The sequence below is a fragment of the Rhinoderma darwinii genome, chromosome 12 (genome assembly GCF_050947455.1).
Source record: "Rhinoderma darwinii isolate aRhiDar2 chromosome 12, aRhiDar2.hap1, whole genome shotgun sequence".
NCBI classification, from domain to species: Eukaryota; Metazoa; Chordata; class Amphibia; order Anura; family Rhinodermatidae; genus Rhinoderma; species Rhinoderma darwinii.
Window position 1 is genome coordinate 8,245,373 of NC_134698.1, and position 14,877 is coordinate 8,260,249.

Below are 14,877 nucleotides of genomic sequence, written 5' to 3' on the forward strand. Positions count from 1 at the left end.
TGGCCCGTAAACAACCGATCCGTGGTCCGTTTTTTGCAGTCCATATGTCACCAGTGTGTCCTCCGCATACGTTCTGTATGTGCTATAGGTTTGACTTGAATGGGCGAGACCGAGCGGCAAACACGGCCAGGAATAGAACCGGCTATGTCCCATGGCCTTCACACAGATAATGGAAACCACGGTTGTGTGCATGGGGCTATTAGAAATGGGCAACCCTGTAATACATGTGTGCCGCGCCTCTCCCCTCTGTGCCGCGCCTCTCCCCTCTGTGCCGCGCCTCTCCCCTCTGTGCCGCGCCGCTCCCCTCTGTGCCGCGCCGCTCCCCTCTGTGCCGCGCCTCTCCCCTCTGTGCCGCGCCTCTCCCCTCTGTGCCGCGCCTCTCCCCTCTGTGCCGCGCCTCTCCCCTCTGTGCCGCGCCTCTCCCCTCTGTGCCGCGCCTCTCCCCTCTGTGCCGCGCCGCTCCCCTCTGTGCCGCGCCGCTCCCCTCTGTGCCGCGCCGCTCCCCTCTGTGCCGCGCCGCTCCCCTCTGTGCCGCGCCGCTCCCCTCTGTGCCGCGCCGCTCCCCTCTGTGCCGCGCCGCTCCCCTCTGTGCCGCGCCTCTCCCCTCTGTGCCGCGCCTCTCCCCTCTGTGCCGCGCCTCTCCCCTCTGTGCCGCGCCTCTCCCCTCTGTGCCGCGCCTCTCCCCTCTGTGCCGCGCCTCTCCCCTCTGTGCCGCGCCTCTCCCCTCTGTGCCGCGCCTCTCCCCTCTGTGCCGCGCCTCTCCCCTCTGTGCCGCGCCTCTCCCCTCTGTGCCGCGCCTCTCCCCTCTGGGCCGCGCCCCTCCCCTCTGGGCCGCGCCCCTCCCCTCTGTGCCGCGCCCCTCCCCTCTGTGCCGCGCCTCTCCCCTCTGTGCCGCGCCGCTCCCCTCTGTGCCGCGCCGCTCCCCTCTGTGCCGCGCCGCTCCCCTCTGTGCCGCGCCTCTCCCCTCTGTGCCGCGCCTCTCCCCTCTGTGCCGCGCCTCTCCCCTCTGGGCCGCGCCCCTCCCCTCTGGGCCGCGCCTCTCCCCTCTGGGCCGCGCCTCTCCCCATATAGAAGAGGTTTGGGGGGACAACGACAACAGTCATTTCCCTAAATATAGCTATAACGGGTGTTGCAGAGTTTTAATTCTGCCGTTTTGGCAGAGAATACATTTTTGGGAATAATTCAATAAAATTCTAATAATCCGACATTCTTGGGACCTCCAAAGTGCTGGATAATTGGAATTCTGAACCATCAGGGTTGGGTGTGAACATATTATGATGTATATTCATATGTACAGTCAGATTCCTATCATTTGTCCTGGTAGATGCCAGATATTCCGGATTATTGGACAGGTAGAGAATCTCCAGAAAAACAGCCCCAAATTGCAAACATATAATCTGCCCCCGTCACTTTTATTTTAGGATTAGGAGTCTCCTAACTGGTTATTTCTGCTCTGTGGGATGCGAGATCTACAATATTAGATGCTGGACTAAAGGTATAGGAGCAGACACCCGTCATCCTCTCACTTTCTACACGTTTCCAGTGTAAGTGATCAATATAGTTATAATAACGAGCCGTCTGATCTCAGCAACACGGAAAATCTCTCCCGTCGACGTATCATCACCTCCGTAAGATGTTCCGCAGCGTCCTGTGGGGAACATGACAAGAAGACGCTGTGGTTACAGAGACTGACATGGTCATTATTAAAGGGGGTCTCCACCTTCTCTATGCCTTCTAAGGATTTAGAGAGATAATTGGGGAGGGGTTAGCTCTGATTGGCTCCCTTCTTATAGTGCTAATGTGGGGGCACCGCTGGTGCTATTGCATTGCATAGGAGACTAATGATCTCGTTGGGTTCCTTGTGAGCCTCCAGACCCCATAACCCCTTTATAGAAACGCTGCACCTCATGTATCCAGCATTGACTCTACATCCGCTATGCAGACATGTATAACAAAGGCTGCGGGCCCGCTGCAGAGAAGCTGTAGGGCCCTCGCCCATAATTACTATTCGTCTCCAGCAGTGGGGTCTCTTAGAACTTTTGGACTGGCTTGGCTGTGAGATCTGCTGTTCTGTGAGCGTTTCAAGCCCCCACCTTATCTAAGGGCAGAGCAGAAAGTTGTGTTATACATAAGAGGAGACCTTAGGGACTAACATCTTCTTACTGTTCACCGGCCGCTCGTCTCCTTCTCGTACGGACAGATAATGGTGGAATCTGGCAGATTATAGGCTGTATGGGGCCAGCTGTGTATATTCGCCGTCACCGAGCCTATGTATGGGACACGCTCCACCTCATGCGTTTTGTAGGTTTGGGTCTCCAGAATATTTTGGCACATTGTCACTATGGGTGAAACACTGAGTGCCAGCCATTGTTTTCTTGTCATTTCCACAATGTTTCGCTGCCGGATGGTGCATTGAATTTGGTGTAAAACTTTATGAAAGGAGCGGCATAGAGAGGGAGGAGAGAGCAGGGGCTGTGCATGTCTATGAAGCCTTGGTGACTCTGTGACTAAACAAATTGTTCCATGGCTAATGTACTGTAGTTACTTCTTGTATCAAGAAAAGGTTAGAAGAGATTCTCTTGTGCGCCCCCTCACCCCGCTCTCTTTCCCCTGCTCCCCCCTCTCTTTTCCAGTAAGGTGTCCATGCATTGTGCTGCTTCTAAGTGAATGGTTAATGGCCGTCCTCATTACTGCTCCTTTTTGTTCTGCTGAGCGGTGACCTCATCTCTTGGCTGACACTGAAGGTGTGGGGACTTTCCAGCAAGTCCAGATGGGAGGTGAGACTAAATTCAGCTACTCCGTAACGAGCCAGACATTGGAGCTGATGAAATCGGAGCCCATGTTACCGGTTTTTGCGTTTGACACATTAACCTTTTGAAGTTTTGGAATTTTAAATTTACTGCTGAAATTTCAGGAAAGAGTCGGACAGAGGCGGCGGCGCGCGCGGTCGACCTCTTTACACCGGTGTACGTTGTGGAGCAACTCTGAGATATGAGGTCCTCAGGCCATAAAGTTTTGTATATTATTTATTTTTTATTTTTTTACGGGCATTATAATGGTAGAGAATCGGTGTAGTTATTGGAAGGTCCTCGGTAGCCCCGTCTCTTCCGTTTTTGTAGGTTTGATTCTGCTTAATATTTTGGTCCTTTTTTTGACTCTCGGAGGGTTCGGTCAGATCTTGTATTTGCTTTTGTGTTCAAATTTATAGCCTGGAGGAGGAAGGGGGTTCTCCTCAATCTTGGCTGTCACTTCTGGACAAACCTTCAGACGTAGCAGAAAGATACCAGGGGGCGGGTCTGACAACACCACCAAGTTGTCAAGATAAGTCCTGCAGAAGAAACCTCACAAGGTGGAGATAGGAGCAGGAAGAGTTTAGGATCTGGTTGGGTTGGAGATTGCTGGAAGCTCAACCCAAAGTTAAGTTTTTATTTTGGGTGTAGAGCTCTTCTTTAAGGGGTTCATCGCTGTCTCTAATCTGCTAGTAGGAGGTTGACCTGCAAAGCGAAAACGAGCCTCCCCTTTGGTGCTGGTTCGCACCACCGCACCTTTCGATCTTAAAGCAGGAGGCTCTGGAGGTTGTTAACTCTTCCCTCGTGTGGTTCAGGAGGTGGACGCGACCTTCCGGCCGTTTCCTCTTACCTACTATTCATTCCCATCTGGCTGATGTATGGGCCCTATAGCGGCTGTACGCTCCTTTTCAGGATAAGCAGTGGAGTGTGTGCCGTTGACGTGACAGAAGGCATTTTCTTTCCTGCTGATGGGAGACTATTTGTTTTCTGACAATATAAATCAGACGGCTGACATTTCCGTAAACATATCTACCGCTATTGTATAATTCATCCGTGTCAAATGGAGACACTTCAAGCCGTTCAGCAGATGGAAACTCTGTGGCTAAAACACTTCAACCATGGTTTGATGGAAGCGAAATGCAGTTATAGAACGGAAATGTGGTAACTGATCTAGAACGAGAGCGGAGATGTACAACCCGCCTCCTGGTATAAGACCTTTTAATTGTGGAGCCAATTACATCGGGGCACAGATTGAGCCCTCAGGTCGGACCAGGCATCCGGGTCTTACCTGTGCTCTTCATACTCGTCTATAAGGTTTGACCCACAGGGAATTCTTCAGGTTATATAGTCGTTAATGTCCTTCTGAAGGAGTCGCTTGAGGTGTCAGGTACTGGACTCTGGACACCTTTAAAGGACATGTGCGCCTTTGGACAGCGTTATATGTATGTTATGATCTATATAAAAAGCTGAGTGGCTTTGTAAATACATCGTATTACGTATCTTGGACTATTTCTGAGTTACAGCCTGTATTATACTCCAGAGCTGCATTCACAATTCTTCTGGTTTCTATTGAAAACAGTCAGCAAAGGCACAGTTTTGTTTTTTCTTTTCCTACATCAGATTATTATACAGTGTCTGGACAAAAGATTACACTATCCTTTAATGCAAATTACTCCGGGCAGACATTGAACAAGCAGGCGATGCTGGGGAATTTAAGCTCTGAAGCCTTCAGAAATTGTGAATGTGGCTTTGGACTATAGTACAGACTGTAATTTCAGGAAAAGTATAAGATACGTAATGGGAATCCACTGTTTATGTTGGTTGATCCTATAATTGGACTCTTTGAGGGTTGTCCAACCAGGCCCTAAAAATGTCTTTGTCTGCTGGGAATACTGAATGGCTTCTTCCCAAATATTTTAGTAAAACCGAATATAATTTTGTCTCCTAGGTAAACAATGGGACGTCAATGCCGCTCTCAATGACTACGACCAGCTACGGCAAGCCACTGCAGGCGGACTGTCTCACAACTTCAACGACGCTAGAGGCTTCAAACCCCCAGAAGCCGCTCGCTCCATGAGACCGGCACTACAGAGGCAGGATGACGCCGTGCAAGGTGATATATTGCGGGCGTCCGTTTTAGGGCGATATTGTGGGATGTTTCATTCCTACTTGATAGTCACAGTCTCTTGCTGCTTAAAGTGAAGGGCTCTATGATGTATCGGGAATGTAACTTCGTGTATTTAAAGGATTGCTCCTTACGGGGGGGGGGGCGCTGTTGCACTGGTGACCATGGAATACACTTCTACATTGGTGAAAATTCATACACGTCAGACTTGTTCTTAGTCTGCTTCGACACCCGCGACTAGAGACAGAAAATTGCAGCCATTTTGAAGGCTATGGAGAACTGTTTTGTCACCCAGTCACAGGAGCTACATACTAACCTACACAAGTAATTGATTCTACACTACCCTCTCTGTCGGTCAGTCTTGTAAACGTCCCGTCCATAGTCACACCCCTGTCCCTACTTGTACTCTAGGGGAAACTGAGCTCGGAATTCCCACACGACAGCCCACATGTAACCCTGGAGCTGGAATTGAATAAACTCTGGTAGAAATATTATGGACAAACGATTCTAATTTGAAATCCCCTTAAATGATGTGGGGTTTTCTTGACCCATTTCAGAATTTCTCTCGGCCCCAGAACCTTCTCTAAAAGGGAACATCCATGTTTAAAATGAGTCGAGGTGTTGCAGTTTGGCGATCGCTTTCTCGGCACGCTCCAAGTCACGGGCCGGATACTTTTGCTGCTACAATTACACCTGCGTTCTATCTCTTTGCAGCGCTGAGCGCTTTCCATCACTGTGTAAACTTAGAATAAACAAGGCGCAGCCTGCCCGTGACCTTTACATCTGACTGCAGCCGCCAACATGAAGACATGACAGGCTCAACACAACACTTGTAGCTGCAGAGATCCCGGTGCTTAAAGCATGACAGGAATGTGTGTCAGTGTATCATGTACCCACACCTGCAGGCGCAGAGTCTGGGGTATAACCGCGCTGCGCACCCCGGACGACGTGCGGAGGAGGTAAAATAACCAAAACACGGCCTAATCCATCTATAACCAAACGTTCTGCAAGCTTCTAATGTACTTTGTGTTTCAAATCTTCACCATTTTCAAGATCTCTGCTTACTGCTAGTGAATGAAGACATCCAGCGGAAGAAAGTTTGCACAGAGCTGATGCTTTTTTCGCAGCTTGTTACAATTGTATCCAACCTAGACAATCCTCAGCCACACCAATCTCTCTCCTGTCATGATAGTTTGCTACAATGCATCAGTGCAGGTAATTTTTTCCTCACAGGGCATTGTGTAGACCGGATAATATATAACCATCGACTATGAGAAGTATTAGGGCTGGGCTTTCAGCCTCTGGTTGTATACAAGAATAATCTCATTCACTGACAGCAAGTAGGGATCTTGAAAATGTTGAAGAATGGAACACAAATTAGATTATAAAGTTGCAGAACTTTTCAGTGAAGTCATCGGGGGGACTTTATCGATGGCTTTACGCCAGTATTACGGCACAAAAAAAGTCCAAAATGATGACGCACGCAATATTTGCGCAATAAATTGCGACTTTTTGCCTGTTTAAAAGAAAAAGGTGGACAGGCTTAGAGTAAGGTGACGGGGCCACCTGCGGCCCGACAAATATACTATAATGTACACCAGAAACTGGCCGTAAATTATAGTGGAAATTTACGTAGCTCGCAGCTGCTGTAGATTTCCCTTTCTGGCGCTCGGACTGTCCAAGATGCGCCTCTTAATAAATGTTTTATATTAAGACGGACGTATGAAACATCTAAATAAGGCTTCGTTCACACCTGCGTCAGGACTCTGTTCATGGGTTCCGTTGGACCTTACAGTCAGGGGAACCAATGAACGGAATCTGAGCTGAAACAAACGGAAACCATGTCAATGGTGACGGATCCGGTGCAAGTGGTTTCCGTTTGTCACCGTTGTGCAAGGGTTCCGTCGTTTTGAGAGAATGAGTAGTGCAGTCGACTGCGCTATTTATCGGTAACCTGTGGTTTCCGTTGGTTTGTCAGGGTTCCGTCCATGGGTTCCTCTGACTGAAAGCTCCGACGGAACGCATGAACGGAGTCCCGACACAGATGTGAACGAAGCCTGAATTCCCCCAATTTTATTTACAGAAAACCAGACCGCTTCAAGACGGTTCTACCACAGTAAGCCGAGAGAGATGTATTTGGGGTTTTGGTGTCTGTCATGTTGTTGTCCTCTCTTATCAGCTGTTTTTGCCCTGTGCTCTGTATGATCAGACGATGTCTCTTCTTTTTAGAGAAGCGCCTGTCCCGGGGCATCTCTCACGCGAGTTCCTCCATCGTCTCCCTGGCTCGATCCCATGTGTCTAGTAACGGAGGCAGCGAGCACCCGCTGGAGCACCCCATCTGCACCTTCCAGCTCCCCGACTTAACCATGTACAACGAGGATTTCCGGAGCTTCATCGAGCGGGACCTCATTGAGCAGTCCATGCTGGTGGCCCTGGAGCATGCTGGTGAGTTACATGTTCTGTACCGTCCGGCTGAGCACCGACATGTTATCACAATGGGACCATCTGTGACAAAATGAAAGGGGGTCACATACTTATGGCCAATTCCTCTCCCTTTCTGGACTTAGTAAACAACCTGGTCTCCCTTGTATGTGTCCTGTCCCAGGTTCTCTGACCCTATGTAAGGAATAAAATACAGAATAGATGCATCCGAGGGGTCTTTGGACTAAATTATTCTTACAGCATCAAAGAACATACGAACCCTAAGGCCACATACACACGGCCGCATTGCGGGCACGACCGGCTGCATTTTCGGGCCGTGCTCCCGTACAAAGTAATTCCCGGCACAGTTCTACGGCACGGACACCCATCCGTAGCGATACGGAAAGGTGTCAATAGAACTGAATGGGGCCTTCAAGTGTAACTCCACTCACTACTGATATGAACATCAATGGTATCAACAAAGAATGGAAAACGTTTGTCACTCCCATCATCCCTCTAGTCACCATGGAAGGAGCTTCTCGCTGGCGCCACCTGCTGAGTAATTGACTTTGCACGAGGGGGTAAAGGACAACTGCTCTGAGTGTTTATGATCACTAATCTGTCTCATAAGCCTCACGTCACTCACTACTATAACACTGCCCCCTATAGACAGGAGTGCAGAACTTTCATTTCTGACCGGAGCTGCACTTGAATTATTTTCTGCCATGTAGAGGAGTGTTGTAGTAGATTGACACTTGCAGCTTGGCTCCTATGGGATACTACAACTCCCAGCGTGGCATTTTGCGCCCCCTCCTGGCAGGCATGAGTCATTGATGGCAGCGGAGGAATCCCAGACAGCGAGGTTGATAAACAAAGCCTTATGTACTGGTGTGGGAGCAGATTCCTCGGGGTTGATGTCACTTCTGTTGTGACCGGCGCTGCCGGCTGCTAATTCATCAAGTTCCTCCAACAAAAGTCGATTTGATTTTTTTGTTTGGGGGTAATTATAACATTTTTGCATTGCCGTCTATTATACCTTCTAATTAAATAGGTCAGTGATTCATGGGAATAACAACCACTGCTTATTAAAGGCGCCATCATTACATTATTATAGGGTGCTTTGTTTTGGAAGTCGTTCTGTTCCTTGGGCAGTTTTATACCCTACGCCCCCATGTTCAATGTGAACCCTTGTATAGCTCTCTATATACGGAGATGTTAAATACCGCCGGACCCGCCTTTACGTAATTAGGGAAAGAACACCCCCCCCCCCCTCTTCTCTATGGTCACCCCTGCCTGGTGACAAGTAAGCCATTTTATTTGCTATGGCAGCCACCGTTTTTTTTTTTGCACGTAGAGAAGTAATGTCATTGGAACAACGGGGGACAATTATCCTCACCAATCACGTTCATCCATTTTTAGCACACCATTGATCTCTATACAGACCGATGCATACGTACAGTCCCGGAGGCCCCCACTAGTGTGGGCACCACCTGCACTATATAAGTGTGGGCACCACCTGCACTATATAAGTGTGGGCACCACCTGCACTATATAAGTGTGGGCACCACCTGCACTATATATGTGTGGGCACCACCTGCACTATATAAGTGTGGGCACCACCTGCACTATATAAGTGTGGGCACCACCTGCACTATATAAGTGTGGGCACCACCTGCACTATATAAGTGTGGGCACCACCTGCACTATATAAGTGTGGGCACCACCTGCACTATATAAGTGTGGGCACCACCTGCACTATATAAGTGTGGGCACCACCTGCACTATATAAGTGTGGGCACCACCTGCACTATATAAGTGTGGGCACCACCTGCACTATATAAGTGTGGGCACCACCTGCACTATATAAGTGTGGGCACCACCTGCACTATATAAGTGTGGGCACCACCTGCACTATATAAGTGTGGGCACCACCTGCACTATATAAGTGTGGGCACCACCTGCACTATATAAGTGTGGGCACCACCTGCACTATATAAGTGTGGGCACCACCTGTACTATATAAGTGTGGGCACCACCTGCACTATACAATCCCTCCAATGGGGAATCTTGTGCCAGCCGTCATTTTGGCTGCTGAATCCATGAATATCTATGAGGATGGGGGCCGGGAACTGGTGACTTCACTCCGTTTCTCAGAAGACGCCATTCGCTGGAAACTGTCGTGACTGATTGATTGAAGGCCGAGAGGAGATTCCTGTGAGATGAGCGACATCACACTCGCGTATCTAAGACAGAAATGAGTCTTTATTAATACTGTGTGCACCGAGGACTATCACAGTCCATGTCCTGAGGGGTCCAGCCATGTGTAGAGGACAGTGGTCACACGGGCTGGACAACTAATAACGTCTCCGGTGCCATTATGTCTCCTGACATAACCTGGGGGTCCGCACTGGCGTCGTCTGTCCTGAGATATATCGATCTGGAGTCCGGGCAGTTTAGCTCACAGGGGATTGTTTAGAATGGATTTGTAACAAACCCTCAGCTGTGAAAAGAAAGCTGTAATGGGGAATGTTTCCATTCACTGACCGCAAGAGAGATTGAATCTTGAGGAACTGAAACACAAAGTATATTCGATAGTGGCAAATGTTTTAATTTGACATAAAACTGGACAAGCCCTTTTAATAGGGCTCTCCCGGGATGAGCTGCTTTAAATTCATCCCATTCACTTATTGCTGACACCAGCAGCAAATTTCAGCCTGACCGCTGATGATCGCTCCTCTGTACGTCTCCTAGTAAAACCTGGAGATCTGTCACCACTAAACCAATGAAAAAAAAGAAATACCTGTCACATTGCCACATTCCCAGAATGCCTGAAGTGGTCACATGACCTGGAGGGCGGGGCTGTCCGTGCCTGCAGTCGCTCATAAATACATGTCTTCATGTTGAGGCCGGATCTCTCCACGAGGCGTCCGGTTACATAAACAGATGGCGCTGCTTTTTGACACAACATGGAGTAGGGGGGGGGGGGGCTGTGTTACGTTATCTACCTTCGGAGATAATGGCATCAACTTTCAGCTATTTATGTATCAGCAGCAACAACTAGTGCCTGTCACAGCGACAGGGATCAATGACAGGGGCTCCCCCATCGCCTTACCTGGAGGACAGCAGCGGGCAGAGCCAAGTCACACCTCTATGCAGGGGACGGGAGATTTCCATATACTGAAAATATGTTGTGCACATGGGGAGGGAAGATTTCTATTATCTAAAGTTTTTGATAAGTTTCAGAAGATTTCACGGTTGTTTGCCGTCACTATTTGATAACCACCCCCACCTTATATGTGACGTGTCCACCCTACAGTGTACAAAAATGTAAAGTTTACATATAGAATAAATCTGCAGAAAGAGTTCTCTGTGAACATATGTCACTTATCCTGTACTGATCCTGAGTTACATCCTGTATTATACTCCAGAGCTGCACTCACTATTTTGCTGGTGGAGTCACTGTGTACATATATTACATTACTTATCCTGTACTGATCCTGAGTTACATCCTGTATTATACTTCAGAGCTGCCTTCACAATTCTGCTGGTGGAGTCACTGTGTATATACATTACTTATCCTGTACTGATCCTGAGTTACATCCTGTATTGTACTCCAGAGCTGCACTCACTATTCTGCAGATGGAGTCACTGTGTACATACATTACTTATCCTGTACTGATCCTGAGTTGCATCCTGTATTATACTCCGGAGCTGCACTCACTATTCTGCTGGTGCTGTCACTGTGTACATACATTACTTATCCTGTACTGATCCTGAGTTACATCCTGTATTATACTCCAGAGCTGCACTCACTATTCTGCTGGTGCTGTCACTGTGTACATACATTACTTATCCTGTACTGATCCTGAGTTGCATCCTGTATTATACTCCAGAGCTGCACTCACTATTCTGCTGGTGGAGTCACTGTGTACATACATTACATTACTTATCCTGTACTGATCCTGAGTTATATCCTGTATTATACTCCAGAGCTGCACTCACTATTCTACTGGGGGAGTCACTGTGTACATACATTGCATTACTTCTCCTGTACTGATCCTGAGTTACATCCTGTATTATACTCCAGAGCTGCACTCACTATTCTGCTGGTGGAGTCACTGTGTACTTACATTACATTACTTATCCTGTACTGATCCTGAGTTATATCCTGTATTATACTCCAGAGCTGCACTCACTATTCTGCTGGTGGAGTCACTGTGTACATACATTACATTACTTATCCGGAGTTACATCCTGTATTATACTCCAGAGCTGCACTCACTATTCTGCTGGTGGAGTCACTGTGTACATACATTACTTATCCTGTACTGATCCTGAGTTATATCCTGTATTATACTCCAGAGCTGCACTCACTATTCTGCTGGTGGAGTCACTGTGTACATACATTACATTACTTATCCGGAGTTACATCCTGTATTATACTCCAGAGCTGCACTCACTATTCTGCTGGTGGAGTCACTGTGTACATACATTACTTATCCTGTACTGATCCTGAGTTATATCCTGTATTATACTCCAGAGCTGCACTCACTATTCTGCTGGTGGAGTCACTGTGTACATACATTACTTATCCTGTACTGATCCTGAGTTACATCCTGTATTATACTCCAGAGCTGCACTCACTATTCTACTGGGGGAGTCACTGTGTACATACATTGCATTACTTATCCTGTACTGATCCTGAGTTACATCCTGTATTATACTCCAGAGCTGCACTCACTATTCTGCTGGTGGAGTCACTGTGTACATACATTACATTACTTATCCTGTACTGATCCTGAGTTATATCCTGTATTATACTCCAGTGCTGCACTCACTATTCTGCTGGTGGAGTCACTGTGTACATACATTACATTACTTATCCGGAGTTACATCCTGTATTATACTCCAGAGCTGCACTCACTATTCTGCTGGTGTAGTCACTGTGTACACACATTACTTATCCTGTACTGATCCTGAGTTACATCCTGTATTCTACTCCAGAGCTGCTTTCACTGCATTTCGCTGTACTAGGCTGCCATTCCGTAACTCTTTCCTTTTTACGTGCACAAAACCTTCAGCTGCGGTTCCTTCTTGGCATTCAGCTCATTTGCTGCCGCATCCTCTGATATGTACACACAGCGTTTTTGGCAAGCAGAAAAAAAAAATCTGTCTGGAAATTCCTTCCGTTTTTTTAGGCAGATTTTAAAATACTTATTTTTAAACTTTTTGTGACAGGTTTTTTTTCTTTTTTTAATTTAGCAAATGCAAAAAACACCATGATAGGGCATGATACTTTTTCTTTACCGTGAGCAGAAAGGACAACAGTGGGGGCAAGTCTCCAGCCCCTATCTGTGGTCAGAATTTACCATCCCCTTATGCCAACGAGGTCTGAGAGAGAAGACCGGCTGATCCACAAAGTTATTGACCTTCCTCCCAACGATTGCTGACCTTGAGCATATAAAACCACGCTGCAGACGTCCCACATGTCCGAACTTCCACATCTGCAGAATGAAATGTCCCAGACACCGCAAGACGACGACCGGGAATTAGACTTTTTGCTTTCTACCGTGCAGACTCTGGTCACACCCCGGACTCTGTAGAGGCCGAGCTCTGAAGGAGTGATATCAAGATTCAGGGGATCCCAGGAATCTTTCCCTGCGCGGCCCTTTTAAAAGACTTTGACACGATAGTTTGCGCAAGTTTCTGGGACCATCTTCATCTCTCGTTCCCGCCATAAAAGATGCATTTAGGATTGCTCCAAAAACAAACCTATGGACATAATGTTTCCTACAAAGCCGCAAATTGCGAGTCGCTCTCCTGGCTAAAGCTCGGAAAATTCCCTCTCTGCATTTTATTGGGGCACTTGTCTCCTTCTATCCAGACTTACCCCTCTGCTGAGCCCAGCACCTAATCCCCCTGCTCCAGTACCACCGGAGCTTACTATTTGCTTTGCTGCTTTTGCATGGGGGCCAATCTGTACACCCGCAGGTTTCTCCTCCTTTGGTGGAGTTGCCCGCCTGGTCGGTCTTCCTTTCTGACTCCTCTGGGAACCTTGATCCCTGACTCAACGTGGAATCGGCCACCTGTGACCGGTCCCCATGCCTGGCAAGGTTAACCCCTGACCAACTCTCGCTCCATCTGCTGGTGACACATTCACATTTCTGGACTTACCAGTCGTTCATGTTTTCATCTCGACATTCTGTAATATATTTCTAGACATTGCTTGTCTTCTGTATATCCCTTACCTGTAGCTGATTGGTTGCATGGCTTATTTAGTACATTTCCGCTGCTGCTGCTCCCCCACCCCCCTATAGGGCCCGGGCGTTGATTTCCCCCCATATTACACAAGTTGTATCTCGATGTCCTAACCTTTGCTAGGCTTCTTTTTTTACGCTGAGTGTTTAGATGGTGGATCTGATTATTTTATGACTTCGGCTTCACATGAGGGATTATTTTCCATTGCTTTTCAGTTCTCATTGAGATCTCGTACCCTATAGCAATGTTTGCCGTCACTGCTTTGTACTTCTAGTCTATGATATTGTCTCTTCATCAATCATATATTTGCTCTCCTCTTTCTGGGAACTCTTGTATAATTTACCTATTCTCGTCTTCTATTTATACGGACGTATGAGAGTAACATTGTTTGTCCCTCTGCAGGTCGTCTCAACTGGTGGGCACAAGTCGACCCATCCTACCAGAGGCTTCTCCCATTGGCAACAACGGGTGATGGGAACTGCTTGCTGCATGCAGCCTCTCTGGGTAAGTCCTAGTCAAGAACTGGAGGATGTTGAGGGTGGTAATGACCTGTGGATGGTTCTAATAGTCCGCATGATTTCAGGGATGTGGGGCTTTCACGACCGGGACCTCATGCTCCGCAAGTCTCTCTACACATTGATGGATAAAGGCGCAGAGAAGGAAGCGCTGAAACGGAGATGGCGATTCCAACAAACTATGCAGAACAAAGAGGTAGGAGAAGTGGGAACGTACCATTCAAGTGGTGGCGGGAGAAGGATGGTATGGCCCAGTCGTTACGTAGGTCTACAGGCTTCATCTGACTATAATGTGGTGGAGAATTAATTTGGGTAATCTGATTAAATGTGTGATCGTGAAATTACAAGCGGCTTGGAGGAGATTATTATACAAAGGTAATGAATTCAATTAATCACTGGACAGAGAACCGGCGTTTTTTTGGAATGATCCAGACTGATTGGTTGTGTCATGTGACCCCTATGAATTCCGATGGCTCTAGGGACCCCAATAAATGTCTGATGTTTTAGAGGGACCTCTTTGTTTTCCTGCTTTATTTCCCTTACACAGCTTTTTTTCTATGTTTTGTATGTGAATGCAGATATATAGCAGCCTGTCCATCACTGTGAGGGGGTGGGGGGACCCCTCTCCTTATTCTTTCATCGCTCGTAATACCCAAACAGCACAAAGTTTCACCTATGAACGCTGTAGGGGAGCGGCCTTGGCATTTCAGGACCACAACCCTTCTATTCACTGAGAACTGGAAGAATTTTATCCGCCTCCTCTTGGTGC

At 47.8% G+C, this 14,877-nt stretch overlaps 1 protein-coding gene across 1 annotated transcript in view; it reads left to right on the plus strand.

The window, feature by feature from the left end:
• The window catches only part of OTUD7B (OTU deubiquitinase 7B), a 52,101-nt gene that overhangs the window by 19,421 nt on the left and 17,803 nt on the right, over positions 1-14,877 (plus strand). Inside the window, exons 2-5 of the mRNA XM_075844341.1 lie at positions 4,738-4,902; positions 7,144-7,359; positions 13,996-14,097; positions 14,177-14,304. Of these exons, the coding sequence (XP_075700456.1) occupies positions 4,738-4,902; positions 7,144-7,359; positions 13,996-14,097; positions 14,177-14,304 (611 nt within the window). The remainder of the gene's footprint in view (positions 1-4,737; positions 4,903-7,143; positions 7,360-13,995; positions 14,098-14,176; positions 14,305-14,877) is intronic.